General features: G+C 38.3%; 1 protein-coding gene across 4 annotated transcripts; it reads right to left on the bottom strand.

The window, feature by feature from the left end:
* Positions 1-970: 970 nt before the first annotated feature.
* CCP110 (centriolar coiled-coil protein 110) lies at positions 971-27,763 on the bottom strand. Of its 4 annotated transcripts, none has more exons than XM_008696950.2 (16): positions 27,625-27,763; positions 25,640-25,785; positions 23,255-23,410; positions 19,362-19,490; positions 13,964-15,614; positions 11,754-11,884; positions 11,103-11,280; positions 10,423-10,562; positions 10,063-10,179; positions 9,594-9,695; positions 9,291-9,407; positions 7,487-7,560; positions 6,897-6,959; positions 5,765-5,824; positions 5,189-5,274; positions 971-2,960 (listed from the first exon to the last, which is right to left on the bottom strand). In XM_008696950.2, exons 3-16 carry the CDS (start codon positions 23,393-23,395, stop codon positions 2,908-2,910), a joined length of 3,042 nt encoding a protein of 1,013 aa, XP_008695172.2. In that variant the 5' UTR covers positions 23,396-23,410; positions 25,640-25,785; positions 27,625-27,763; the 3' UTR covers positions 971-2,907. The 4 variants fall into 4 exon arrangements, with proteins under 4 accessions (XP_008695172.2, XP_040491196.1, XP_008695174.2 ...); XM_040635262.1 differs by lacking the exon at positions 27,625-27,763 and adding an exon at positions 27,350-27,486; XM_008696952.2 differs by lacking the exon at positions 5,189-5,274.
* Between the last annotated feature and the right edge of the window lie 67 nt (positions 27,764-27,830).

Here is a 27,830-nt window from a genome sequence, read left to right on the forward strand (position 1 = left end):
TGCCTAGGGGCGGGAGGGGGGAGTGCTCCACCACCGGCTAAAAAGCAAACCACCGGAAGAAACTGAAGCATTGAGAGCCACAGAGAAACTGGCCAGAAAAAGAAGACAAGTGAAAAGGCAGTATTTTGTTGTTGCGGTTAATTTTGGTTAGACACGATTTTTTGCCCTAAGAGCTGTCTTTCGAACCTAATTGAGGATGTGACTCAGTCAATACACCATATTCCAGTTTCATATTCAGCAAGTCTCCCTTCTGTTTTTTGTGGTTTTTTTTAGATTGGGTTGTTTTGTTTTTTGGAGTTTTTATTTAAATTCCAGTTAACATACAGTGTAATATTAGTTTCAGGAGTACAACATGGTGATTCTTCCTTGTTTCTTTTAAATTATTTTTATAACCCATACGTGTGCCGGCTATGGTCCCTCTGTGATGAAGCCTCCCACCTCCATTTGCTTATTTTTGTACAACTGTTACTTTTCACTGGGGGCTGGGGGGGGGGGGCTTGTTTTCAGCTCAGTATGAGTAATGAGGACTCCCAGTCATGTCCTCGTGTCCATTCCCAGATGAACCACGGTTGAAGAGCAGCCCCAGGAAAAGTGAGCGGCTCTTCCAGATCACACAGTGCAGGCTCTCCTCAAGAAGAGGGGGCAGTGAGGGGCGTTCACTGCGCTCACCTTGGCCCGTGAGGCAGTAAGGAGACCTGGATCTTGAAGAGGTTCTAATTATAATCAGCCTTAATATGAGCTTCAACCTCAGCATTCCCTCCCCTTGGCCCGTGAACTCTCCTTTCCGATTAATGCAAAATCAAATGCTGGACGAAGCCCTGGTATAGGTTACACATTAAATAGTGGGATATACCTTTCATAGGACTTTCAATTATCAAAAAGATCGTGACAGTATTAATGTTTTGGCCAGAAATTTTTCAGTATCTATCCCTTAATGGTCCTTTCCTTGATAAATAAAGATCAAACTAGATTTCTTTTAAGATGAAAAGTTTATTTTGCCTTTTGCCTTTTGCCTAGAAGCAAAACTAGTGAAAATTAAAGTATAAAAATAAATACAATTTACGTTAATGGACATTCCACTCAAAGTAAAAATAACAAAAATAATGTATATAAATAAAAAATCCATTAAAAGCACAAAACAATGTCTGGCACTTTTATGAGAAAAAGCTGTGAACATTAAAATGTGTAAAACACACACTTTTATCTTAAAAAAAAAACACTCCCATTTCTCAACCTTGATCTAAAGCTACTTTTTTAACTTTCTCCAAAACATACCATTTGTTTTAGCTAATTTGCATTAGTGCACACAAAACTTGTAGCATCTGTCTTTCTTTCTGGAAAGACCCACAATGATATGAGTAAGCTGTATCCTGAGCTTTCAGAATGATAACGCACAGTTTATCATATTAAGATATTTTGATATACTTTGCCTACAAATAAAAAATTGGTAACTCAGATATTTTTGACCGTCTTCTGATTTCCTGGCTCACTCATTCAATAAATGATAAATGATACATATCTCAATAAAGAAAATCAAGTTTACACCCAGAGTAGATTATTATTGTCTGTCTACGGCTGGATGTAATAGCTAAATTTTAAATGGGACAGAAAATTGGAGAAAACAATCTTTATCTCCACCTTCTTAAAAGGATATTAAGAATATAATAGTCTGCATTTTCAAAATACCAGTATCATTTAAAATTCAAGTTAGAAAGAGTAAATGTACACAGTCCCAATTTTATGTGAGAAGCACAAAGCCCTTTTTGGAAATGGCATGATAAATTAACAGTGACGTTCTCTTTCATAAAATCATGTTCCCTTGGTAACATGTTTTGGTTTATGTTTTAAATAAATACATTAGTGATGAAAACCTTAAACATCAGTGCCTCTTAAGTAATGCAGAATTTCAACTCGACAATATTACTATCCCATTGGAAAATCTGAACTTTCTGTTATTGTATAGCCCTTTAGTGTCTCCTAAATCAGGCAAGCTAGAAAAAACAGACTGTGAAGGAACAAAATACGCAGACCACCAAGAAAACAGAAGCGCATGCGGTGTGACTCTAGTTTACAGAAATGGATGCACTGACTCACTCCTAGGTACTCCTACATTCAAGAAGATTGTGCTACCTCCCTAATTTGTTACCCTCCACAGAAAGATTTTATGATTTAGGAGAAGTGTTTCCAAGAGTACTGGGGTAACCTACATTAAATCTAACATTTCTGCACCAGACAACTAGCGGTTAAGAGGAATGTATACTGTTGACCAAAATGGTGGCCCCCGGCTACTTTTGTGGTAAATTCTGGATAGACCACAATCAACAGTCAAGTGTTTTCTCCTATGAGGTTATCCTGTAAGTCCAAGAATATGAATTCTGAGAGATTAATCAGTGTTTAAATTTTACAAAACCAGAGAAAAACAGTCTTCTGCAGTAATTTCCCCTCGAACAGAACAGTATCTAATTTGTTTACCAAATTTAGCAATCAGTATGCAGAGATGAATGAAATTTGTATTTCCAAACTTATTTGTAATTTATCACACCTTTTCGACATTTTATAGAAATAAACCCAAATGTCCTTGAAATTTACAAAAAACGTTCTCAGCAGACATCTGGGTACAGAAAGCAAACTTATGTTTGTACAGGTTAAGCAAAGAGATGGTCGATTACTAAATACTACTGTGTCTTCACCCAAACCTACTGTTAAGAGGATAATGAGGGTGTAGGGAATGAATTAGCCAGACTGATCAAGTTTGCAGATAATTGCTCAGCCCTTTGATGTCACTTTGCCTGAGTAAACAGTCCAGGGTTAACTAAAGAGTCCTGGGCGGGGTATTTTCCCTTAACTATTTTGTTAAGCATGAAGCCCCCCACCCGCCCCTTGTTTATCCTAACGAATGTTGTCTTCTTAAATTGTCGCAACATTTGGCCGCTTTCTTTGGATTTTTCCTGCATATACTCCTAAAAATAGAGCAAAACTAATATTATTTCTCAATGTCAATTTTTCCATAATTCCAATTAACGAATGTTCACTATATACCAGGCACCAAGCTAAGCGATATACATGATCATACTTAATCCTTACATAAAATAATCCCGAGGTAGGAACTGTTGACTACTTTTTTAAGGATAATAAAACCGAGACATGGGAGAGTAAGTCACGTGCCTAAGCAGCAGCCAGAAGCAGACTCTGAGAACCCAATTACACCTGATTTGTTGTTTTACTTAACAACCATTTTGCATTACTGCTTCTACTTTGCTTTAATTAGCGGCTTCTGAATGTCACTATAAACTCCTGAGTCAAGCACAAGACATCAAATGAGCAAATGTTTTAAAACATGAGATCAGAGATTGCAATTTAGTTTCTAAGAACTATAAACAACTTTAAGTGCTTTGATCCCCTTAGCACACTACTTCGGTCTAAGAGTATGAAAGTCTATCATCACAACAAAAATGAGCTTTCTAGAAATTGCTTAATAAAGGGTTCATTCTCCATGCAGATCAAAATAAAGCATAAATTTCAAGTTTGTCTGAAACATAATCCAGGCCATTAAAAATCTAAGCAGGAAAGAATAATCTGTTCAGCTGCTACTATGGATTTCTATGTTGAGATTCATAGTGAGAATTTTAATCAGTCATATCCCAAATTTTCAATCTATGTAAAATGATAAAAATCTTTAGTCTTACTCAATTGTCTAAATAAGGCACTCACATACAAATAAATCTTTAGAAAAAATGGGAAATTTTGTACTTGTTTAGATATATAATTATACATGTTAAGTTCGTTTGTATTAATAATTACGATGCAATGCAATTAAGCCACACTACTTCTACACACTGAACTTCGGTACATTCCTAACTGCAATGACCTCCTATTTATCCTTCATACTGTTGAGTATTACTTGCTCTTTTTCTTACAGATTCACGAGGGACAGACAGTGGAGATGAAATGCATGAGACAAGAACATGGATAGTCGTCACGTGGCAAGCGGAGAATATCACACAAAACAATACTAATTCCTCAATGAATCACCAACTGGCCAGGATTTATCCCAATATATAACTCTAATATGGGGAAAAAATTGAAAAGGTCTTAAAATTCCACATCACAAGCAACAGATCTGGTGTTTGGTCTGAGTTCTTCGAGTAACCTTTCAAACCAGCTGATTCTGACCACCTCTGGAATAAGCAGGATCTTCAACTACATAATCTCCTTTAAAACAACTCCACTGACTGTCACTCACGGCGACTTCCAAAGATGACTTTTTTATCATACTCTACATATGCAACATTATGAATTAAATTCACTATATACATGCAAAAAGTCAGCAATCATTTCAAAGTTATGATCAGTATACCTCATTCCCTCTTTTTATGTGAACAAACAGCAATAACACGAAAAAAGTTATGTTGTTCATTCCCTCCTAATTTGGAGGAAATCACTTAGTAATAAAAGCTCTAAAATATGCCTAATTGCATATCGATGGGAAGGTCAGAATTGATTAGAGATTTAATCTTCACTGCAGTGATTAATTTAGGTTTCTTTTAAATGTTTAGAAAGCAGTGCAGTTAAAGCAAAGCATTTTGAAAGTATTTTTAATGGATCACATAATTCTTGGTAAGCTTATCAAAGTGTCTTAACAAAGATACCTACAAAATATTAAAACATTAGCTTAACAGCTTTGCGTTAGCTTATTACTGAATTTGTCTTCTTGCCACCATAAACAATTTAAAATCCATAAAATAACAAAAACAAAACTTACCCCCCCCCCAACCTGGCATATTCACATGTGATCTTGTGGCCAGAGGGAGAAATTGTTCATCGCTTTATGTGCAGATACAAATATTCCTGGGTGATACACTTCTCCAAAGCTGAACAAACACGCAGAGATTTAGGCATCAGATTATTACACTTTACTTGCTTATAAAAAGGTTTTCTGAATTAAGCATGTATAATTCTACAAATTTTTCGGATTAAAAAAATGTATAGTGTTTCATAACAGAATCAAGATCGGAACCACAGGTTTAGTACGATCTCGTGACCGCCACAAAATACTAACACAGTGTGTGAATATGCCCGAATTATGGTGGCAAGGCAAGACAAGATACTGCACTAGTGTTGCCTGCAGCACGGGGCAGCTCGCACGTCCTTCTGTTGAACGGGCTTCAGGAACTCATTTGCTACACACCTGAAACAGGCGCTCTGTTAGGCACTCTGCTCTGTGAAGACTTCTGTCTATTTTGCACAACCCCCTTCACTGATGTCTTAGGGGTTCTAATTGAATATAAAAAAATTAATAAGTCACTTGCATTAAGGTCTAAATTTTCAACATTCAAAGAAAGCAACCATAGTGCATCAACAGTTCAAAGTACAAATAAGCTTGAAAAGGCCGTAAGTCTCACGCATGCGCACAGCAAGGAAACTACACTCTGCTTCCGCAGGGGACTAGAACCAAGGCTTGTACCTTGTTGGAGAATCACTTTGGTGATGCTGAACTTACTGTATGGATGCTTACAATACTTAATGAGCAAAATGATATGAAATGAAAAGTAAAAACATGCCAACGTAAGATGATAATTAAGATATAATACACAACAGTACACCAAAGGGGTATCTTTGAACACAAAACTTTAAAAGATCTTCATAAAGCTATGAACAAATCACATTTGTAAAATAGTTAATGTAATGAGCACTAAATTATGTTTTCCACTCAAAGCTAATCTTGATTTGGATGTTTTTAAATACCCAGGAGTGGCATTCTTACCCTTGTCTACTAAGTAGCCTGTGAACAGGTGCATTCTGTCCTTGGTTTGGCTGAAGGACTCTGTTGACAAAGTAAAAAGTTAATTCAAAAGAGAATGACATAAATTCATTCCCCCCCTCATTTTCTTTTATGGATGAAAGATGAGATGGAAGTCATCTATGCAGACAGGCCAATACAATAATACCGCATAGCAAATCAAACTGAAGCATATTAATATGGTAATTATATTTTGCTCACCAAGAGCCCAAATCTTAGGTGTTTTTTTGTTGTTGTTGTTTTTAAAGATTTTATTTACTTGACAGAGAGAGATACAGCGAGAGAGGGAACACAAGCAGGCAGAGTGGGAAAGGGAGAAGCAGGCTTCCCGCTGAGCGGGGAGCCCGATATGGGGCTCGATCCCAGGACCCTGGCATCATGACCTGAGCTGAAGGCAGACGCATAAAAGCTGAGCCACCCAGGCGCCCCTAAATCTTAGGTTTTTATCAAGATGTCCAACATAAGCCTTTAATCCTTGTGTTTTTAGATAATTTATTTATATACTTTAAAAAAACGAACTTTTCCTTTCAAACACCCAAGTAACATCACTCTTGTAAAAGTAGAAAATAGGTCAGAAATATCAAGCTAGCTTTCTAAGGTTTTTATTTTTTTAAAGATTTTATTTCTTTATCTGAGATAGTGAGGGAGTGCACACAAGCTGGGGGAGCAGGGCAGAGGGACAGGGAGAAGCAGGCTCCCCACTGAGCAGGGAGCCCTACATGGGGCTTGATCCCAGGACCCCAGGATCATGACCTGAGCCTATGGTAGACACTTAACTGAATGAGCCACCCAGGCGACCCTATTAAGTAAGGCCTGGACTGTGAACGGAACTCGGGACATAGGGGGCTGAAATTTCTACCTGAGACGGCATATCCTAAAGAAAGCTCCAGAAACATCTGCTCTGACATGTAACCAGGTTCATGACCCAGTGTTAATATGGATCTCAGCCCCTCTTCAATCCTCTTCAGGGAGTGTTTACTGATCTAAAGTTAGAACTAAATCAACAGAAAGTAAGCTCGGGATTTGTAAAATTTTCTTTTATTTTATTTTTAAATCAATAAATAGCTTCTCAAGGAGACGAAGTGATTTTTCTTACCTTGTTTCAGAAGGATTTTGTTTAACCAGAAATTTCTTATTTGGCATTCCCATTTCAGCAGCTCTAACACAACGTAAAAATAAGGACACACAAACAATGTATTTAGAAGGGAGAGAAAACGCTTACTGATGTGATGCAGGCTGACAGAAACAAATCATTTACACGTTGCCGTACTACTCAACTCTACTCAGCGCACTGGAGATTACTTTCCAGAAAGAAGCAGCTTACTATTAGGATGTTCTTTGCATTAGGTTTCCCTCCTATGAAGTCTTTCGCATATTAGAAAATGAATATATTCAAAAGATGTAAAATTAATGCTGAATATAAAAATTAACTATTTTCAAGGCTGAGTGGCTATCGATGACACAAGTTGAATGCTGTCAAATTTAGTAGTTGATACATTTACCTAAGGATGGAATCAGATTTTACCACCTGAATAAAACTTTATATAAAAAAAGGATTTCTATCAGTTCAGCTATAGAAAAGTGAACTTTTTTCTAATTCGAATACACAAATAGACCAACAGATGACTAAAATTTATTGCTTTGCTAATAACTGAGTTAATAAGACATGAAACAGAGAAAACTTACTTCATGTACTTCTTCCTATCGAGAGACTTCTGTGTTGCAGCCGACAGGGCCACTCGTGGACTTTTCATTTTGTCCTTGAAAATACAAACCGAAAAGCATCAGAGGTACCAGTAATATCACTAAAATGATATAGGATGATCGCAAACTGCATGGAAAACCTTCTCTTACTAACATTTGGAACTTTAACTTAGTCTGTCTTTAGAACTAAAGCAGTCCAAGTTCTTAAATTAAATAATTAAAATTATTTTTCCCAATGAAATAATATAAATTTAGCTTCTTTTGTCAACCACATTAAAGTCACTGATTCAAACCACACACCTCCAACACTCTGACAGATTTCAAATAACTCTGGTTTCCAAAAAGACAAAATCTACATGATGGTTTCAAGGAAATTCAATCAAGAGTCAATGATAGTTTTTTTGTTTGTTTTTTATTTTTGTTTTTATTTTTGTTTTTTCAATGATAGTTTTTTATAAGTCATCCAAACAACATTCAAAGCTTCGACTCCAAAATCCAATCAACAAACAATACCCAATTCTTTAAAATCTGTCTACAGAGTTAAGTGTTAGATAATTCTGGGAATTGTCTGTGCTTAAGAATTGTAGGGAGGGCGGCGCCCGGGTGGCTCAGTTTAGCGTCTGTCTTTGGCTCAGGTCATGATCCCAGAGTTCTGGGATCGAGCCCCGCATCACATCCAGCTCCCTGCTCAGCGGGAAGCCTGCTTCTCCCTCTCCCACTCCCCCTGCTTGTGTTCCCTCTCTCCCTGCCTCTTTCTGTCAAATACATAAAATCTTAAAAAAAAAAAAAAAAAAAAAAAAGAACTGTAGGGAGGGTGCCGAAGCCAAAATAAGAGAATGAGATTGGTATCAATTACCCCAAACCCAGAAGAACCTCATTGTGAAATAAGAAGAAATAAATATATTGGTCTCTGCCCCTGGTTCCTGCTAATATTTGATCTTTGACCCCAGTTCCTAACACAGAGCTGCTAAAACCCTTGTAAGCTGACACAGTAATGGTAAAAGCATCTTTTGTTCTAATATTTGGTCTTTGACCTCAGTTCCTGACACAGAGCTCCTAAGTCCTTTGGAATTTTTCTGGGTGATAGGAGCATCTTTTGTTCTAATGAGACGACTTTTGGGGGCTCACAGGTGCAGGTTATTTATCAGGAAGACCAGGCAGGAGTAGAAGCTTACCCCCTTATCTTCCAGAGACAAGAGAGGGGCTAGAGATTGAGTTGATCATGCCTACATGATAAATCCTCCATAAAAATACCTAAAGCACGGACTTCAGAGAGCTTACAGGTTAGTGAACGCATCCATGTGCTGGGAAGATGGCACGCTCCAACTCCATGGGGGACAGAAGCTCCTGCCCTGGGGGCCCTTCCAGTCCCTGCGCTATGTGTCTCTTCATCTAGTGGTTCATCTATATCCTTAATTATGTCCCTTATCATATAATAAACCCATAAATCCCCTAACTACTATGAGCCATTCTAGAAAATTATCAAACCCAAAGACAGGGTTGTGGGAATCCTGTTTTACAGCTGGTCGGTCAGAAATATAAGTGACAACCTGAGACTGGATAGGGAGTCTTAACCGCCTCCTTACCTTGTAGTATCTGACTCTTAACTTCAAGCAGATACTATCAGAACTGAAGTGAACTGTAGGACACGTCACTGGTGTGGAAGAAGTGGTCAGCGTGGGGGGAAAAACTCACAATCTGGTATTAGAAGTACCAGAAGTTCCGTGAGCATAGAAGAAATAGTTTTTCTTTTTCACTCACTCATTAAAAAAATCATATAACATACCATTTGCCTGAGCATTTTCTCTTTGCGAACTTCTCGGTCATGATGGAGAATAGACATTCTTTCAGCTGCATCCATTACAAAGAATATGTCATGAATACCATACAGGGCAGCTCGCAACTAGGTTCAAAAGAAGAAAATATTGTACCCATTTAAAAAGATGAGGTCAGATTTCAGTAATATTAGGTTCACTTTCACGTTTAAGTGAAAAAGCTTAAAGTGTTAATTAAAACCTATTTTCAGTGTTTAAATGAAGGGAGAGATAAATTTCCACCTCCTAAAAGCCTTCAGGATACGTGCATTTACCTGAGCTAACACTCTTTCCTGAAGAGAAGCATCTTGCGCTGAAACAATGCCTCTCTTCAATGGCGCTTCTGACTGAAAACTCCTTATGAATTCCATTGTGTCCTGGAAGAAGAAATACTCCTTCAAAAACCACTTTTCTAGAAAGACTCACGATCACTGGAATTTCCTTTTGATTTTTTTTTTCTCAGCCAATTCAAAATTACTAAGAACATAAAACTATTACTTAGCAGAAATCAAATGGCACTCACTTTGAAGAGAGACACACACAAAATATTCCATCTACATACTTTAAAATATCATTTGAATGAGATTAATCAGATTTCTATAACCACCTACATTGCAGTGACTAAGAAATGTTTGCTCTGCCTAAGTGGTGAACTAATGCATCATCTCTAGCTAGTGACTAGCTGTCGCTGGACTGAGAAACTGAGCCAGAAGCAAAAAGAGGAACAAGGGACCAGCTCCTTACTTTTACAGTTTGGCGAAGTTGTTTCAGCTTATCTGTCTGCATAAGCCTACGAGTAAGAAAACCTTTTGCCACTGCAGTTATCTTGTTAAATTTTGTTTGTACTTCCGGACTGAAAACCTAGAAGAAATAAGACAGACAAAATGATTTAAGAATCTGAGCCTTATACTCCTTCATCTATTACAATGAACAAAATTCCACATATGAGCACATATGCTCTGTGTAGCTTCATCTCCGGGAAGAGCTAAGCTATTTGATGTAGGGGACAAACACCTGTCCTCATCTGTACAACCTAAGATAATGTACCTCTTTAAAAAATATAGCTAAATAGACAGACACATAAATATGAATAAGTTTGCCCACCTGAGACCATTTAGGTTTGGCCCTTCCAAAAGGCCTTGGAACTGAAAGTTTGGTCAAGCCACTAGTTGATGACCCCCAGAGGTAGAAGGGTGCTTCACTTGCAGAAGCAAAGCTATGCTGCAGGGCAGAATTTGTGAAACCTAGAGGAATAGATGTACAGTATTACACTTGACGTCATATAACCAGAATATGCAGAACATCCAAACACTTGTGACTCGCTAATAACAACTGCCTCTGACACAGGTCCACATGCAGACTTAAAATATTTATGGCCTTTAAGCTTCTGCACCAGATGGATCTTTTCAACGCAAACAGCATCTCAGGGTAATTGAAGATGTGAAGATAAGCTCTTGCTGCGTCTGAAGAATCAGATGTAATTCAAGATCACTGGGGAGACAGCAAACTGTGTTTTCAGTTGAAGCATATCACCTGCTGCATGAATAAACAAAGACTGGGCTCTGAGTCAAATTTCGGGATATTTTCCTTGCTGAGGTGGCTTTTCTCACGAACACCTGCTCGCCAGTCTTTGATCTGCTATCATTTCGTTTTTCACTAGTTACTGGGCAGCTGGACATGGGATTACTTAAAGGATGGAGCTACAGTTTTAAAGTGTGCCAAGTAAAATATCTTACTATAGGGATAATTTTTTCAAACAGAAGAGAATTTTTAAAAATATTTACCAGAACTATTTGAGTTTGAAGGATGGAGCGAGTCCACCTGAGACAGCATTGTTTCCAGAAATCCAGACTCACTTATTTTTCTCCACTCTAAGTCCACTGCATTATTAATGCTCGACTCAGATGCTTCAGCTGCATTCACCTTCTTCTCTTTTAACATTTTCTCCTGTTCTTCTATTTCCTGTAGATTAACAGTGTATTATAGAACATGCTACATCTTCTGTTGCATTCTATCCCAAAATACCATCATTTGAGGCTTAGCTAAAAGTAATGGATAATTATCAGCAAATGATTAATTTCAAGTTTTCCTACCTCCAGTGAAATCTTAAAACAAGTATCCTTCCTCTTACAGTACACTCTTGCAGAATGCATAGTTCAGCATCAATATATAAAATATCTTTGAAAAATATTAAGCATTTTGAGTCAAGGATTCAATCAAATGTCCTTTTGATAAGTTATGCATTTATTTTTAGATAAGGAGCTAAATATTAAACCTCACATTTTGGCAATATCCATGTATCAAAATCAATCGCCATCTTAGATTAAGATATACAGGGGAAGAAATTACAAGTATCCTATACATGATCAAAATTCATAGTATCCCCGGCAAAATTCCACTTACCAGCCCCATCTCCCTACATTTTAATTCCTCACCTTCTGCAGTCTTTCCTGTTCCCGTTCCTGCTCAGCTATGAGTAGTGATAACTGCTGGGCGTGCTGTTCTTCTAGCCTCTTCCGCATTTCTTCAAAAGCTAACATCTTGCTTTTTAATATCTCCTCACCTTCTGAAAAGAAACACATCCCCTCAAATTTAGAAAATTTACTAATGTCTGATACACAGTCAATTTAAATGATGCTTCTGACCAAAGAACATTCCTGGATCCAACGTAACACAATCAAGGTCCAGCCAGGTCCACAGTCTGAGCCACATTCTCTTCCTCCACACCCTTCATTTCATGCTACCAAGTGAGGGCCTGCTTGTCACCACCATCCCCACTCCCTCAACTATGATCTGAACCGATGGAGCCAAGACTATCTGTTCAGTCAAGATTCTCCTCACTCAAATTGACTTCAAGATGTGATTCTTGTCTGCACCTCACCTCTATTCTGACTCTGGTCCTTCTCCAGGATCTCTGGTATTGTAGCTTCTAGTTTTGATTTTTTTTTTAAAGATTTTATTTATTTATTTGACAGAGAGAGACAGCCAGCGAGAGAGGGAACACAAGCAGGGGGAGTGGGAGAGGAAGAAGCAGTCTCCCAGCGGAGGAGCCTGATGCGGGGCTCAATCCCAGAACGCCGGGATCACGCCCCGAGCTGAAGGCAGACACTTAACGACTGCGCCACCCAGGCACCCCAAGTTTTGATTTTTTAAATAAATGTTCCTTTGATAGTGTAAAGCTTCTCAGCTTCAGGTTCCAAAAAACAATGGGTATTAAAATTTCAGATATTTAAATTACTAACTAAAAAATTTATTCAACCATTATGACTATGCAACTTACTGAATAGAAAGTGGTAAGACACTGTGGGATGTTGAAATACCAAGTATTACACAGATGTAGTACCTATTCACGGACCCATCGCAACTCAACTGAATTCAAAGAATCATTCTTCCCAAATATTTCACTGAGGATAACCATACTATCTATCTGCTATGGTATTCCCATAATTTGTTCCTAAATACGTTTTATTCAGCTACAACAATTTGCATTTGTTCATGTGCAATTTTTCATAGGCAAGGGGGAGCAGGAAAAGCGGGAGTAGAATTACAACTTTCACCAAAAAAGGACAAAGCTCCTCAGCTCAATCATTCAACCAACAGCGAGAGTCCGTTCAGCTCTATATTAAGAATTTCATAAACGAGCACTGTCCAGGGGCTCCTCTGATGGCAAGCTGGCTGCCTCCGTGATTGGCCTCCCCTCACTCGCACTGGCCATGCTCCTATTAAAGCTCTCCCAGGACTGCCCTTGGTTAGCTCTGAACCTCTGGTATTCACAGACACAGCCTCCAGCCATGCTGCACTGTCCATCCGGATTATCCACACTGGCTCCCCAGGGATCCACTGATGTTTTTATTAAAGTTCTTATAAAGTTACATGGATTTTAAACAGTCTGTCCCAACCCTATTTTTCCTATAAACTCTGTTATTTTTAGTGTGCAATTTTACAGAATGTGAAGGGTTTTTTTTTTTAGGAAGACGTAGATCACATTAGAGCTGAAATATTTATGTCCAAGAACTTCATTTACTTGACTCATTTCTTCCATATCTGTAATGAAGAATTATGAACCATGACAACAAACTAAAGAGTTATGAAGAAGAAAGGCATGTTTTAACAAGTTTCTGTTAATGTAACACTACACACAAAAGAAATTTGAAACAGTTTCTATCAATAAATATGTTATTCTTAAAACACTACTCACAAAGCCTTATTTGTGATTTTTCTCTAATAAGTTGATGTTAAAGTGTTCGCTGAAGGACCAACTACGTGAAGATCTCATTACAAATGAAACAGACTGATGAAAACATTAGAAACCACTGTCCGCCCAAAAGGAAGACATCGTAGTACACTAGATTAAAACTACGAGCAATGTTTCATGCAAGAACTTCTTCCTCCAGTCATTAACAATATTCTGTGATACAAAGTGAACTGTGAAAGGTTCATATTTTAAATAAGAAAAGGCTTTAAGAAAGCCTATCAAATGGCAATAGACTATAGCTAATTATAGGTTCTCCAATAAGAGAAATGAAATGAAAAACCCTGATGAACAGATGCAGACAATTATTACTGTTTTTCAAAATGTCAATTAAAAGTATTCAGTAGAAGTGCCATCTGTTGGCAGGTATCAAATACTTCAAAGTTTCCTTACCTTTGGAACTACTTTCTAACATTTTATTCTTGTTGATGTGGACAGATCCCTTGGGGTATCGTTTTTCTGGCAAATGCTGCCTTTCCTGTTCAGCTATTCCAGTTGCTAAGACATAAGGGCAGTTTTCCTTTTGCAAACTATCAACATCTAAATCAAGTCTCCGTTTAACTCTCTCAAAACTGTTATCCAAAAACGGTTCATTTCCACAGGACACTGTAGGGGTGTCCATCTGCTGTCCGGTATTCTGGTTTTGCATCAGTAAAGGAGATGGGTTTTTTACATCATAAGATTTATTCAGTTCCATTTGTACATTGCAGGCGTTTTTCTCTAACACGCTGGCTGACTTGAGTGCGCTCACGGCTCCAAAGTTTGGACTCACTATACACTGACTGGCGGCATACGGCTCATGCAATCGCGGCACTGCAGTACACATGCTGTCCATTTTGGGTGGTCCTCTCCCATCAGACGTTAACTGACCTTCCACGAGAGCAAGTCCATGAATGACCTTGTTTTCTAACTGATTTCCTGAAGACTGGCATACCTGATTTGATTTACCCAAAACCACCTCCTGCATGGCTTCAGATGCATTTTTGGTGACATAAACCTTGCTTGGACAAACTCCTGCTAAATCAACTGGTAACTTTGGCACAGTTTCCGGTATATTTGTTTTTTCATCAGTACCTTGAACAACTAAGCCTACCGTCTGTTCTTTTCCTTTGGGACTTAACTCACAGGCATTTATTGGGTTATTTATAAGTATATGACATGCTGATGATGGCCTAGAATGCCTTCGATGCATTTTAGGACTCAGGCTTGGCTCTGGACTAGGTAATTTGGCATATGAACCAGTAAGACTTTTGATAACGTTATTTTCGGGAACAAAAGTGGGAATGACTTTAAAATCAGAATCAGGGTCTAAAACAGTGCGATGGCCAGTTCGTACAGGTATGTCCACTTTAGAAAAGCTACCTAAAACAGATGCATTCAGGCTGTTTGCTTGAGTGGAAGCACCTTGGAGAAGAACATTTGATTTATTAAGGCTCGGTTTGTCAGGAATCACTGAAGCACAGTGTCTGCCAGCCAACTGCACCTTCTCCTTCCCATAATCAGTCACTTTAACAGCCTCGTTTTCTTTATCTGAATGACTCTCATGAACACTCCTCTTTGCACTACTTCTAAAACTACGTCCAGATTGTTCTCTTTCTATATATTCCTTTGACTTTTTCATCAGGTTCTGAAGACTCATTATGTAGGGATCCGGAGTAACTTCCTCCAAAAGTGAGGGGTCCTGTTCTTCATTGGTTGGGAAGAGACCATCAGACATAAGAGTCTCCTGAGGGGTTGCTGAGGGGATCTTTGCAGAAGCTTCATTTTCCACAGGGGTAATAATATCTGAACTATCACAGTGCTTCAGAGAATTAAGTTCTGAGTCCCTAGCTAAATCTATCCCATTAGATTTAAATTGGTCTTCATTATTCAATGGCAAAATTCCAGTTATCTTTTCAAATTTTCCTAAAGTAGAGTGTTCAGCAGGGCTTGGCAAGATATTTGGAAATGTAGCAGGGACATTCAAGTTTCTGACTTCTGATTCGGAGTAAACTGTTTCAGTCTCCCATGGATCAAAATCACTGGCATTAGGTGCTTTTCTAACCTGGAAAGGGAAATTTAAAAATTAATATTTCCTCACTGCAGAGAAAACTCTTTAAAAAAAAAAAAGACTTTATTTATTTGTCAGAGAGAGAGAGCGCGGGGGCGCCTGGGTAGCGCAGTCGTTAAAGCGTCTGCCTTCGGCTCAGGGCGTGATCCCGGCGTTGCGGGATCGAGTCCCACATTGGGCTCCTCCGCTAGGAGCCTGCTTCTTCCTCTCTCACTCGCCTGCTGTGTTCCCTCTCTCGCTGGCTGTCTCTCTGTCACATAAATAAATAAAATCTTTAAAAAAAAAAAAAAAAAGAGAGAGAGAGAGCGCGCACGAGCACAAGCAGGGGGAGCAGTAGGCAGAGGAAGAAGCAGGCTCCCTGCCAAGTAAAGAGCCTGATTCGGGAGTCAGTCCCAGGACCCTGGGATCATGACCTGAGCTGAAGGCAGATGCTTAACCGACTGAGCCACCCAGGCATTCCAAGAAAAGCCTTTGATTTCATTATTTCCTAAAATAAAATTGAAATAGAAAATTCAAATATTCTAATATTTGAAAACACAAACAAAAACTAAGATAACCTTTTTCTATTGTATCCTGTATCACATGGGGCTCAAATTACTATTAATATCTACTGATTTAAAAAATTTTAAATAATTTTAAAAAATAAAAACATCTATTGGTCATCCCAGCCTATTTATTAAAAGAATGTAAGAAAAAAGGAAATTGGGGCGCCTGGGTAGCGCAGTCGTTAAGCGTCTGCCTTCGGCTCAGGGCGTGATCCCGGCGTTCCGGGATCGAGTCCCACATCGGGCTCCTCCGCTGGGAGCCTGCTGCTTCCTCTCCCACTCCCCTGCTGTGTTCCCTCTCTCGCTGGCTGTCTCTCTGTCACATAAATAAATTAAAAAATTAAAAAAAAAAAAAGATTAAAAAAGAAAAAAAGGAAATTATCTAATCTGATACAAATAGGTACATATGTGCACAGGTATACACACACACCTACATTCACATATCCACACACAATGTAATCCTGGAATAGATGGATTTTAACTTTCTTCTGTATTACATGTTATTCTTTTTAAAGACTCCTTCCTTCCTTCCTTCTTTCCTTCCTTCCTTCCTTCCCTCCTTCCTTCCTTCTTTCCTTCCTTTGACAGAGAGAGAGAACGCGCATGCATGCATAAGCAGGGGGAGCAGCAGGGAGAGGGAGAAGCAGGCTCCCTGCTCAGGGAGCCCAATGTGGAGGTTCGATCCCAGGATCCTGGGATCATGACCTGAGCTAAAGGCAGACGTTTAACTGACTGATCCACCCAGGTGCCCCTGCATTATATGTTATTAAAGTCACCAACTGGTCCTCCTATGAAAGCTAAGGATACTGATGTATGAGAAAAATAGCAAGTAATTAAATTTCTTTTTTTTTTAAGATTTTATTTTTATTTTTTTGAAGAGTTAGAGACAGCCAGCGAGAGAGGAAACACAAGCAGGGGGAGTGGGAGAGGAAGAAGCAGGCTCATAGCGGAGGAGCCTGATGTGGGGCTCGATCCCATAACGCCAGGATCACGCCCTGAGCTGAAGGCAGACGCTTAACGACTGTGCCACCCAGGCGCCCCATAAATTTCTTACATGAATGACTCTTCTTTAACAAAGGCTAACTTGCCTAGGATATTAAGCAAAAATAATTCAGCAACTAGACTCCTGCCACCCACACACTCACACCAGATTTTAACTAAAAACCTTCTAAATAATGAGGCAAATTTGTAGTGAATGACAGCTTAGCCATGTAGCTTAAGTTACTTAGAAATAAGAAAATTTTCAACTTAAAATCCAATTCATCAAAGCAAATTTCAATTTGATTAACTGATGGTCATTTTAAACAGCAACCCGTTAATGAGTTTTAGAACAAGCAAAATAAGTTAAAAAATGTATAAACTGAAATGAGAACTAACACACGAGAGATCCAACAGAAAAAATAAAATTACATTTTCTATCTAAATAAATAAAAAGTGAACTAGGGTGGTTTTTAAAGATTATACCAGCATATATTAAACTGACAGAAATTATCATATTATCATATCAATACAGACTCCAGAATCCTGAATATTAAAAGATTTTTAGGTTGTTATGTATGTGTTTTTTTTTCCTACACCATATGGCACTCCTGTTTTACCTTACAAATCCCAAGACATACAATGGTTTCCAGGTACTATGCAATAAACAGTACAACAAAGTATACTTAGTCACAACCTCAAGACCAAAATAAAACAAAAGGGAAACATATTCACCAAACCCATGAGCATGTTCATAGGCTTAAGTAAAATAAATTGTTTCCCTAAAATATCTCACATTTCAGATTTATATATACAGCAGCTACAGCTATGTTTTTTGTACACTACTAAAATGAGCCTTTGGTTAGAGAATTTAAAAGACAACGACAACAAAAATGTATCATAGAATGACAGGTTTTACAGGTAAAAGAGGCTACAGACATCTATTTGCACGACATAAAATTTCTCTATCTGCAAAATTAATTCATTATTCTCTAGTTTAACACTGTACATGCTCTACTAAATGCTGGAAGTTTTAAGACTCAACAATCTCATTAATCATATATTTGATATATTCCCTCACTGGAGCAACAATGATAAACCATTTTTGTTTCAATAATAGGAAACATCTAGTAAATTAAAAACCTACCCTTATCGTGCTACATATTATATATATATATATATTTTTTTTTTTAAAGATTTTATTTATTTATTTGACAGAGATAGAGACAGCCAGCGAGAGAGGGAACACAAGCAGGGGGAGTGGGAGAGGAAGAAGCAGGCTCATAGTGGAGGAGCCTGATGTGGGGCTCGATCCCATAACGCCGGGATCACGCCCTGAGCTGAAGGCAGACGCTTAACTGCTGTGCCACCCAGGCGCCCCTACATATTATATTTTTTAAACTTAATATGGACAGCCATTATAATCTGCAAATTAAAATCTACTACCCACAGAAAAATGAAGGTAGCAGTTAGTGGGAAATAGCCTAAGGTTCACAGTACATGTGTCATCTAGTATGAATTACACAAACTACAACTCCCTAAGATTATGAAAAAATGTTAAGATGTTGCCAGCAAAACAGAGCTATGTATGTCAGAAATTATTTTCAATGTAATTCAAGGTTTTTTTTAGTATGAAACAATCCAGACCTTAAAACAAATTGTTTATACAAATTTAAATTCGGCTAAATAAAAATAACTGCAAAAGGCACGAATGTATTGTTTAAATGGTTTCAGTTTAGATCTAAGATGCATCCACACAATTCTACTGATGTAATCCAAATTGCATTTGTGTACTTAAGAGAATTTCACCAAAAGAAAATTGGGGGCAGTTATTTACTTTAGCAGAGAATGAGAATAAGGTCATTGACTCAATAGTCTGATTAGTTCAGAGGTAAACAACAATGGCCAATTCTATCATTTTGTCACTGAGAATTCCATGTTTTTAGAGTCATAAGACACAGACAATAAGCAATTATATTCAGGGAAGAGCTCCATTGTCTAAGCACCCTCTGATTCAAGTACTGGGCATCACTAACAAGCAAGTGAATGTTCTCTGGAGTAACTGAAATGGAATATCACAAACCACGAAGATTCTCAAATATAACAGTAAAATATATTGGTAACTAACTAGTAAGTGCAAACATATTTCTGAAAAATTATCATTAATGCGTACCTCATGATTTCTTAATTATAATTTTAAAAAGCCTACATTACATACCTGAACATTTTCAAGAATCTCCTGGACCCGAGTCAACAGAGCTTTCTTCCTATAAACATGCTTTCTCGTTTCTATATCAAGTGCTTTCTGCTTTTCTTGTTGCATTTCCTTTCTTTTCTCAATGTTAAGCTGCAAAACATCAGAAATACATAATTATTTCTCATGAATATAAAAACATCTTAAAATCAGGAAGCTTTGAACCAGAATGATTAAAACGTGCAACAGGTAAAACCACAGGGAAAGAAATCTGAACAGCGGGTGGGGGTAATGAGTGGGATGGGGCGAGGGAGAGCTTTCTGTGGGTATGAAAATGTTCCATATGGGTGTGAGTTATGCAAGTGTATGCCACATATCAAAACTGCATGTAAATTACTCTCAACTGAATAAGAAAGTTGAAAGAAAGGAAAAAACCTGTTTACTTATCAAATGCTCTAAAACGAGAGGTAAAATAAGCCCTTTTGGCCACTGCTGAGCTTTTCATTTGGCAGCATCTTACTCCACAGAGTCAGATTCTTCAATTTCTAATATTCTAACCAGTGTACATTTTATCTCTTTGCTATTTCAAGAAAATGTTTAAAGGCTTAATGATAAAAGAGACAGATAATGTTTTATTTGCCTACAAAATCAGAACACATTTGGTCCCAATTCATTGTACCTTCTAGTAAAAATATAATTTACAAAAAAATTGAAGTTTCTAAGCATTACATCTTTTTAGTCTATTTAAATCTTAATTATTAAGTTCTAAGAAGCTTAGTCACGGCTTATTTTAGACTAACGCAAATGTAAAACATGTCATAAAAAATTATTCCAAAATTACACTGTTCATCTATCACATACAACATAAAATCATGGATTAAGGTCCATAAACATGAGATTTTGCTGTAACTGATGGAGTCATAGACCCTAAACAACAAGGCTCATATATTTTGGTCCATATTAAACTAATCAAGCGACGGGTTATAAAGTAGCTGATAAAAATGTTTTTAAAAATTGTGTTTAAAGATTTTATTTATTTGTTTGTCAGAGAGAGAGAGAAAGAGCACAAGCAGGGGGAGCGGCAGGGAGAGGGAGAAGCAGGCTCCCCACTGAGCTAGGAGCCTGACACGACACTCGAGCCCAGGACCCTGGGATCATGACCTGAGCCAAAGGCAGACACTTAACCGACTGAGCCACCCAGGAGTTCCGGTTATAAAATTTTTATTTGCATGATACCAAAGAATCATTCCACAATTTACTTGCTACCAAAAAAGGGAAAATGTATACTTTCAAGAGTTATCTGGCAGTCACCACTTGTAAAAGCAAGTGTTCAAACTAAACATCATTACTAGAGGGACAACTACATTATATAACTTCTAATTTAACTTAATATGGAGCACAGGGCATCAGCTCCGAAGAATTCTTGCCAAAAATGTTTAACCTGACTCTGATCAAACTTTTATTTTTTTCTAATCAAACTTTTAGCCTTAATTTCCAGTTTATAGGAACTACAGGTACTAGAGGACAAGTAAAATATCACCATGGAGAAACAATTAGACACATCCAAAATAAGGCATTCTATAAGATAACTGGCCTGGTCTCTTTAAAAATTCACCATCATTGGGGCGCTTGGGTCACTCAATCATTAAGCGTCTGCCTTCGGCTCAGGCATGATCCCTGGGTCCTGGGATCGAACCCTGCATCGAGCCCCACATCAGGCTCCCTACTCAGTGGGAAGCCTGCTCTCCCTCTCCCACTCCCCCTGCTTGTGTTCCCTTTCTTGCTGTGTCTCTCTCTGTCAAATAAATAAAATCTTTAACAAATAAATAAATATCTAAAAAAATAAAAATTCACCATTTACAAAAAAAAAAAAAAAAAAATGGGGGACCCCTGGCTGGCTAAGTTGGTCTCAGGGTTGTAAGTTCAAGCCCCATGTTGGGTGTAGAGATCACTTAAAAATAAAATCTTTTTTAAAAAAAAATTTTAAGAGGTAGAGGAGCTGTTCTAGACCAAAATAGATTTTATTTTTTTATTTTTATTTTTCAAGATTTTATTTATTTATTTGACAGAGAGAGACACAGCCAGCGAGAGAGGGAACACAAGCAGGCAGAGTGGGAGAGGAAGAAGCAGGCTCCCAGTGGAGCAGGGAGCCCGATGCGGGGCTCGATCCCAGGACCCTGGGATCACACCCTGGGCCAAAGGCAGTTGCTTAACGACTGAGCCACCCAGCCGCCCCTAGATCAAAATAGATTTTAAAAAACATAACAAGTTAATGCTATTTGTGAACTCTGACTGGACCCAGATTAGAAATAAAAAATAGTTGTAATAGACATTTTGAGCACAAATGCAGAAATCTAAATATGAACCGAATATTAGATGCTATTAAAATTATTGCTAATTTTCTTAAAGTGTGATAATAGTATTGGGGTTTTATGTAGAAGGATATCCTCATTTTTAGAATATGTATATCAAAATATTTAAGGGAGAAGTGTTATGTAACTGCAATTTTCAAATGGCTCAGCAATAAAACAAAAAGACTATGTATGTATATACACACATATATATAAAATCACAAACATGATAAAGCAGATGATAAAAATGTTAAAAATCATTGAGTCTAGATGGTACATATATGGGTGGCCACTGTACTACCCTATTTTTCTTTATGTTTGAAAATTTCATTACAAAAAGTTGGCAGAAAATATTGATCTTTTAACTCCTGCTATACAAAATTTTTCTGTTTCTTTCAATTAAATTAATTTTCTGATTTTAAATAGTTACACACATTTTAAAAACATCCAATCAGTATGAAAGAGTTTATAATGAATAGTGTCTTCCTTCTCATCCTGTATTCCTTTATCCTTCCTCAGAGAAAGAATATTCTTAAATAAAAATCCAAATAGTTAACATATATATGAGTACCTCCTATGATCCAAGTAAGGTTCTAAGCATTTTACATGTATTAGATCATTTAATCCTCAAAACCCGTGAAATAGATACTGTTTTTATCCTCATTTAACAAATAAAGAAAATGGACCTGCAAGTTTGCACAGCAGGTAAGTAGCAGAGAAATGATTTTTTTTTTTTTTTTTTTTTAAGATTTGAGAGAGAGAGAGAGAGAGTGAGAGAGTGAGAGTATGCGCAGGGGCAGGAAGAGGGAGAAGCAGGCTCCCAGTGGAGCAGGGAGCGGGACTCGGGACTCAATCCCAGGACCCTGAGATCATGACCGGAGCCAAAGACAGACCCTTAATCAACTGAGCCACCCATGTGCCCCCAGAGCAATGATTTAAACCAAGACCAGAAGGCTCCAGAGTCAGGCTTTTAACCACTATTCTACCCTGCTCCTGAAAGCATGATGTGTGCAGTGATTTACAATAGACTGTGGAGAACCTTCCATGCCTGCACATTTAGGTCTATTGTACTCATTTTAATTGCATAAATGAGATTCTATAAAACGGAGCACAGTCCGTTAAACTAGTCCACTACTGTCACTTAAGTTGTTTGTTAATCTTTTGCTATTTTAAACAATGCTACTCCATAACCTGTACATACTTCAGGCACAGATGAGTTTAAGTCTAAGAGATTCCCAAAAATGGAACTGCTAAGTCAAAAGTTATATATACTTTTAAAATCTGATGAACACTACCAAAATGGTCTCCAAAAAATAAAGTCAAGTGCTTCTCTCAGCAAAAATGCAATATAAGCACCTTTTCCTCACAACCTAAGGAACACTAGGTCTTATCAGATCTTCGCCAATCAGGTAGATAAAAAAAAAATGCTAACTCATTTGTTTTTCTTTACTTATGAATAAGAGGCATTTTTTCCAATCTTTATAAGCCTTTCTTTTGTTTTTCTGTAAACTACCTTAGTGATTCACTATAGAAAAAAAGATTATTTAAAAATCAAAGAATGTTTACCAGTGGAGAAAGCACAGCCACTCCATGGAAGCGAATAAGTGAGACGTTTTCAGACTGGACAGGTAGAAAGCTTTCTGTGGATAGTGATGCCTCTTGGATTCTGGCAAGACTATTCTCACAGAATTTCTCATACTCCTCCATCTTCCCACAATTACACTATAAGAGAGAAAAATGTCATTTTTAATGTGCTGGAAAAAAACAGATCTTAATTATTTGGCAAATTTTATTGAGCACTGAAATATTTCTAGAATTCACAATTCCTAAAATTGGCGTTCCCAGAATTTTTTTTTTCACTGAGAAGCAGCTAATTCTTAAGTATAGGTAAGCACCTCAAGATCCTACCCAGTTAAGCCTGGCTTCATGTAGTAAATATGTCTGAACATATGTATATAAACCAATCTTTAACTATGACTTGTTCAAAAAAGTACTAAGAACTCACTGGTGAAAAATTCTTAAAGGAAAAAAAGTTCTATACCACTTTACTAACTTTAGATTATAAAATAGAATATTGTATTTTCCTTAGCAGGACTTATCTACACGAGAAAAACTAAATCATACAAAGGTGGAAATGCTTTTGTAGCCAAAAAAAAAAAAAAAGAGAGAGAGAGAGAGAAAGAGAGAGAGACACACAAAAGGGCTATTTACATAAAAGAGGATACTTACTTTTAAAAGTTCTTTTGTTATCATGGAGTTCAAAGTCTATTACTTTCACATCTCAAAAATATACTTTGACTCCCTGGTTACTAGCCAAATCAGTCAGGGGTAGAAAAGAGAGTATTTACTGGCTCTCGTATTAATTCTATTTCATTGTCGAAAATTGGAATCACCACCAAACTACTTAAAACAATCAGCCCAGTAATTTCACAATTTCTGGAAAATTGTGATGATGCCTATAAAAATTCAAGGTAATCAGAAAGGATAAGCCAGCATGTTCGTTCATTTAGCTAGTGTTAAATATTTGATTGCCTGTTTCCATAGCATTATGTCTGGCTTTGTTTCCTTTAAACAAGCAAGGGAAAGTAAAAAGAGCGATATCATCAGACTCATCAACAGCAAGATTATGATCTGTGAAAAAAGAAAAACTAATACAATAATGTTCCCTCAAGGGGCGCCTGGGTGGCACAGCGGTTAAGTGTCTGCCTTTGGCTCAGGGCGTGATCCCGGCGTTCTGGGATCGAGCCCCACATCAGGCTCCTCCACTAGGAGCCTGCTTCTTCCTCTCCCACTCCCCCTGCTTGTGTTCCCTCTCTCGCTAGCTGTCTCTATCTCTGTCAAATAAATAAATAAAATCTTTAAAATAATAATAATAATAATGTTCCCTCAAGTGTTCATTTTAAAACAATTAACAAAGAAGGTGAGGGGAGAAAAATTCAACTGATGATGTGGGATACGCAGAGATGAAATAAGATGGAGTATGATACTGTCTTAAGGCTCAAGGCATTTAAAAATTCAGTATACTAAAGTGTCAGGGCCAAATTATAGCACAATTAGAAATGAAGAAAAAGCTTATTATGATTTGATTATGAAAAAAATAAGATATATTGCTAATTTTGACCATTTGGTAGTCTTCCTATCAACAAAACTTCTTCCTACCATTCCATCAATTCTAATTATTTCTGTATTTGATTTATGCAAAGTGTGAGTTTAATTTCAAAGAAAGGGATCTCTAGAGTGTAAATGAGATTGTTTTGCAAACATATTCATAAAACAAGCAAAAGTTAAAAAAACACAACAACTTCCTGCATGACAATCATAGCAAGGCCTCATTTTTCAGTCTGGATTTCAACCCCCATTATGCTGTCTTAACAACCAAAATATGCAGAAGCTAAAATGTAAGAGAAATTCAAATGATCCCATTTCTACTAAAACACTCAAAAATATTTTTTAACACAACCCCTGCACCCAGCATTACAGGAACGCAAATAGATTACTCATATAATGAAAGAAATATACTTTCCATGGATACACAAGCAAAGCATGAAATTCTGAGAAATATAAGGCATGAATAAAACATTCTTATGGCAAGTTTTATTTTTCTTCAACAACCTCATATAGATAATGCCTCATTGTTTTGGAAAGTTAAATTCACATCTCTTCAAAAGACCCGTATGTCATGCAAATTGCAGATGTACAGTAATAGATTATTATCACAGCATAACTACGGCATACGATAGTGCATTAAATACCCAAATACAAGAGCTAATATGGTTGATTACGGAAATTATCAAATGATCCTAGAGCATGACTGAATTTTTCCTATCCTTCAGTCTCAACTTGAATGTTCCCCTCCTCAGGCCATCCCTGATGATCTCATCTACATTAACCCTACATCAGTCACTATCACATCACATAGACCTGCTGTTTCCCAATTTTCACGGCACTTACCACTATCTGAAATTATCTTGTTTATTTCCTTGGGTTTTGTCTGTCTTCCTCCACCAAAACGTAAGCTCCATAAGCACAGGCACCTTTTCAGTCTTGCTCACCACTGAATCCCCATTACACAGAACAGCGTCAGCACACAGTAGGCTCTTGATAAAAGTATTGAATAAATGAATTAGGGTAATTAGCTCAAACAATAAACCAGGAGAAACCAGGAGAAAAAAAGAGATTGGACTATATAGCAAAGAAGCTATCAAGGAAGAATGGAATTTAGAGAATGGTAGTTTCATGGATGACCCTATTCTCTGAAGAAACCAATACATCTAAACTGCAAAGGCAATCATTTGAAAAATGAGCAACATCAGGTGCCTGTGTGGCTCAGCTGGTTAAGCACTGGGCTCCTGACTGTGGCTCACGTCATGATCTCAGGGTCGAGCGATCCAGTACCTCACCAGGCTCTGCACTGGGTGTGGAGCCTGTTTGGGGTTCTCTGTCCCTCTCCTACTGCCCTTCCCCCTTCCCCTGGCTCTCTCTCTCTTTCTCTCTCCCTCCCTAAAAAAAAAAATAAAAAAAGAAAATGATCATCATGTCCTATATGATTAAGCAAGAGGGCACTTCGTTTCCTCACACTACAATTACCTGTCAGCAGAGTTGTTGTTTTTTTTTTTTAACAGAGCCTTGACTACAATGCCACTCCAACCACAAATCTACTGACCCATACTTTACCATCAGGCATTACTGGTCCACTTGAATTAATAATTTGTCAGCTGCATCAAGTTCAGACATGCCTTGTCTTCTCCATTTATACCATGACCCTTCTCCAAATGAGCCTCTTTGCAAACCCCAGAGATTCATCCTTCTGCTACCTGCTCCTCAACAGTATTCTACCAGAAATGTCACTAAAGGGAACGGTAAAAGTAACACATAACAGATCTTGCCTTGATTTCTAATCCTAGCTGGTTGTTTACCCCTCAGTGCTCCCAAAGACATAATCTTTTTGTATACACAACAAAGGGGGAGGTTCCTTATTCGGGCACACACTAGCTGTGTGTTCTTGGCAATTTACTTACCATCTCTATGCCTCAATTTCCTCATACGTAATGCAGGGATAATCAGAGTATCTGTCTCAAGAACTCAATGAACTAATACATGTATGGCAATTAGCATAATGCAGGACATGAAGAAAGCATCAATAAACGGGGACTGCCTTTATTATTAAGAGGATGATGACTATTATGATTTTTATCATGAGATTATGAATGCCTGGAGGGCAGCGACAATGCTTGGTTCCTGGTAGGATTCATGGAAAGGGGGGCATCTTCCTCATTTAGTTGTTTCCAGACCCCTCCCATCAATTTCTAGGAGCCTTCCACTTACCTAAATTGGGAGTTAGGGAACTGGGATTACAACCAAATAGAAGATGAGTGGGAATCACCCAGCAGCATCAGGGGCAATCAAGAGAATTTGCTTTATTAGCCTCAAGCTTATTCCCCAAAGTCGCAAAGGCAGAATAAACAGCACTCCTAGCTAGGGCCTTTGGTTGTGGTAACCGGCTTTCAGAATGGCCAGTGCACACCCTGAGGATGACTCCCTCGCCAGCATCTTGGGAGAAGAAAAACGGTCCAGTTTTATCAGCAGGAAGTGATTTCCCGGCTCTGTGCGGAGGTTATTTGCCAGGGACCCTCTGCCCTGACCCCAGCTCCCCACGCCCACCTCTCCCAGCTCCTCTGATAAGGCTTCATCCCGAGGGCCCACCGGGCAGCGCCAGCATCCGAGCATCACCTCCGCGCCGAGTGTCGCCGGTCCCCGCGCACCTGTCTCCTCACACCGGGCGCCTTTCTCTGCGCTCGAAGACCTGGAGCCCAGCACCTGCGTTCGGGTTCCGCACAGTGCTCACCCTTAGCTCTCAGGGCGCCAATTCCGCCTCCCCCGGTGGCCTCGCAACGGGGACCACTGAGGATCTATCTAGCCACCGCCTATGCACACACCTGATCTCCCACGGCCCGGTCAGGCTTTTTTCCCCTCGCCACGGGCCTTGTCAGGAAGCAAACAGCTCAATTTGTACTGACAGAGCGCAGCTCGGTCCGCCGCCTCCTTCTCCTTCTCCTCCCCGCCATATTACGGGTCTCAGGCGGCAACGCGGGATCCTGGCAACCGCCACTGCCGCCGCCACCGCCCGGACTCCACCTCTTCG

Source organism: Ursus maritimus, unplaced genomic scaffold (genome assembly GCF_017311325.1).
Source record: "Ursus maritimus isolate PB19 unplaced genomic scaffold, ASM1731132v1 scaffold_2, whole genome shotgun sequence".
NCBI lineage: Eukaryota > Metazoa > Chordata > Mammalia > Carnivora > Ursidae > Ursus > Ursus maritimus.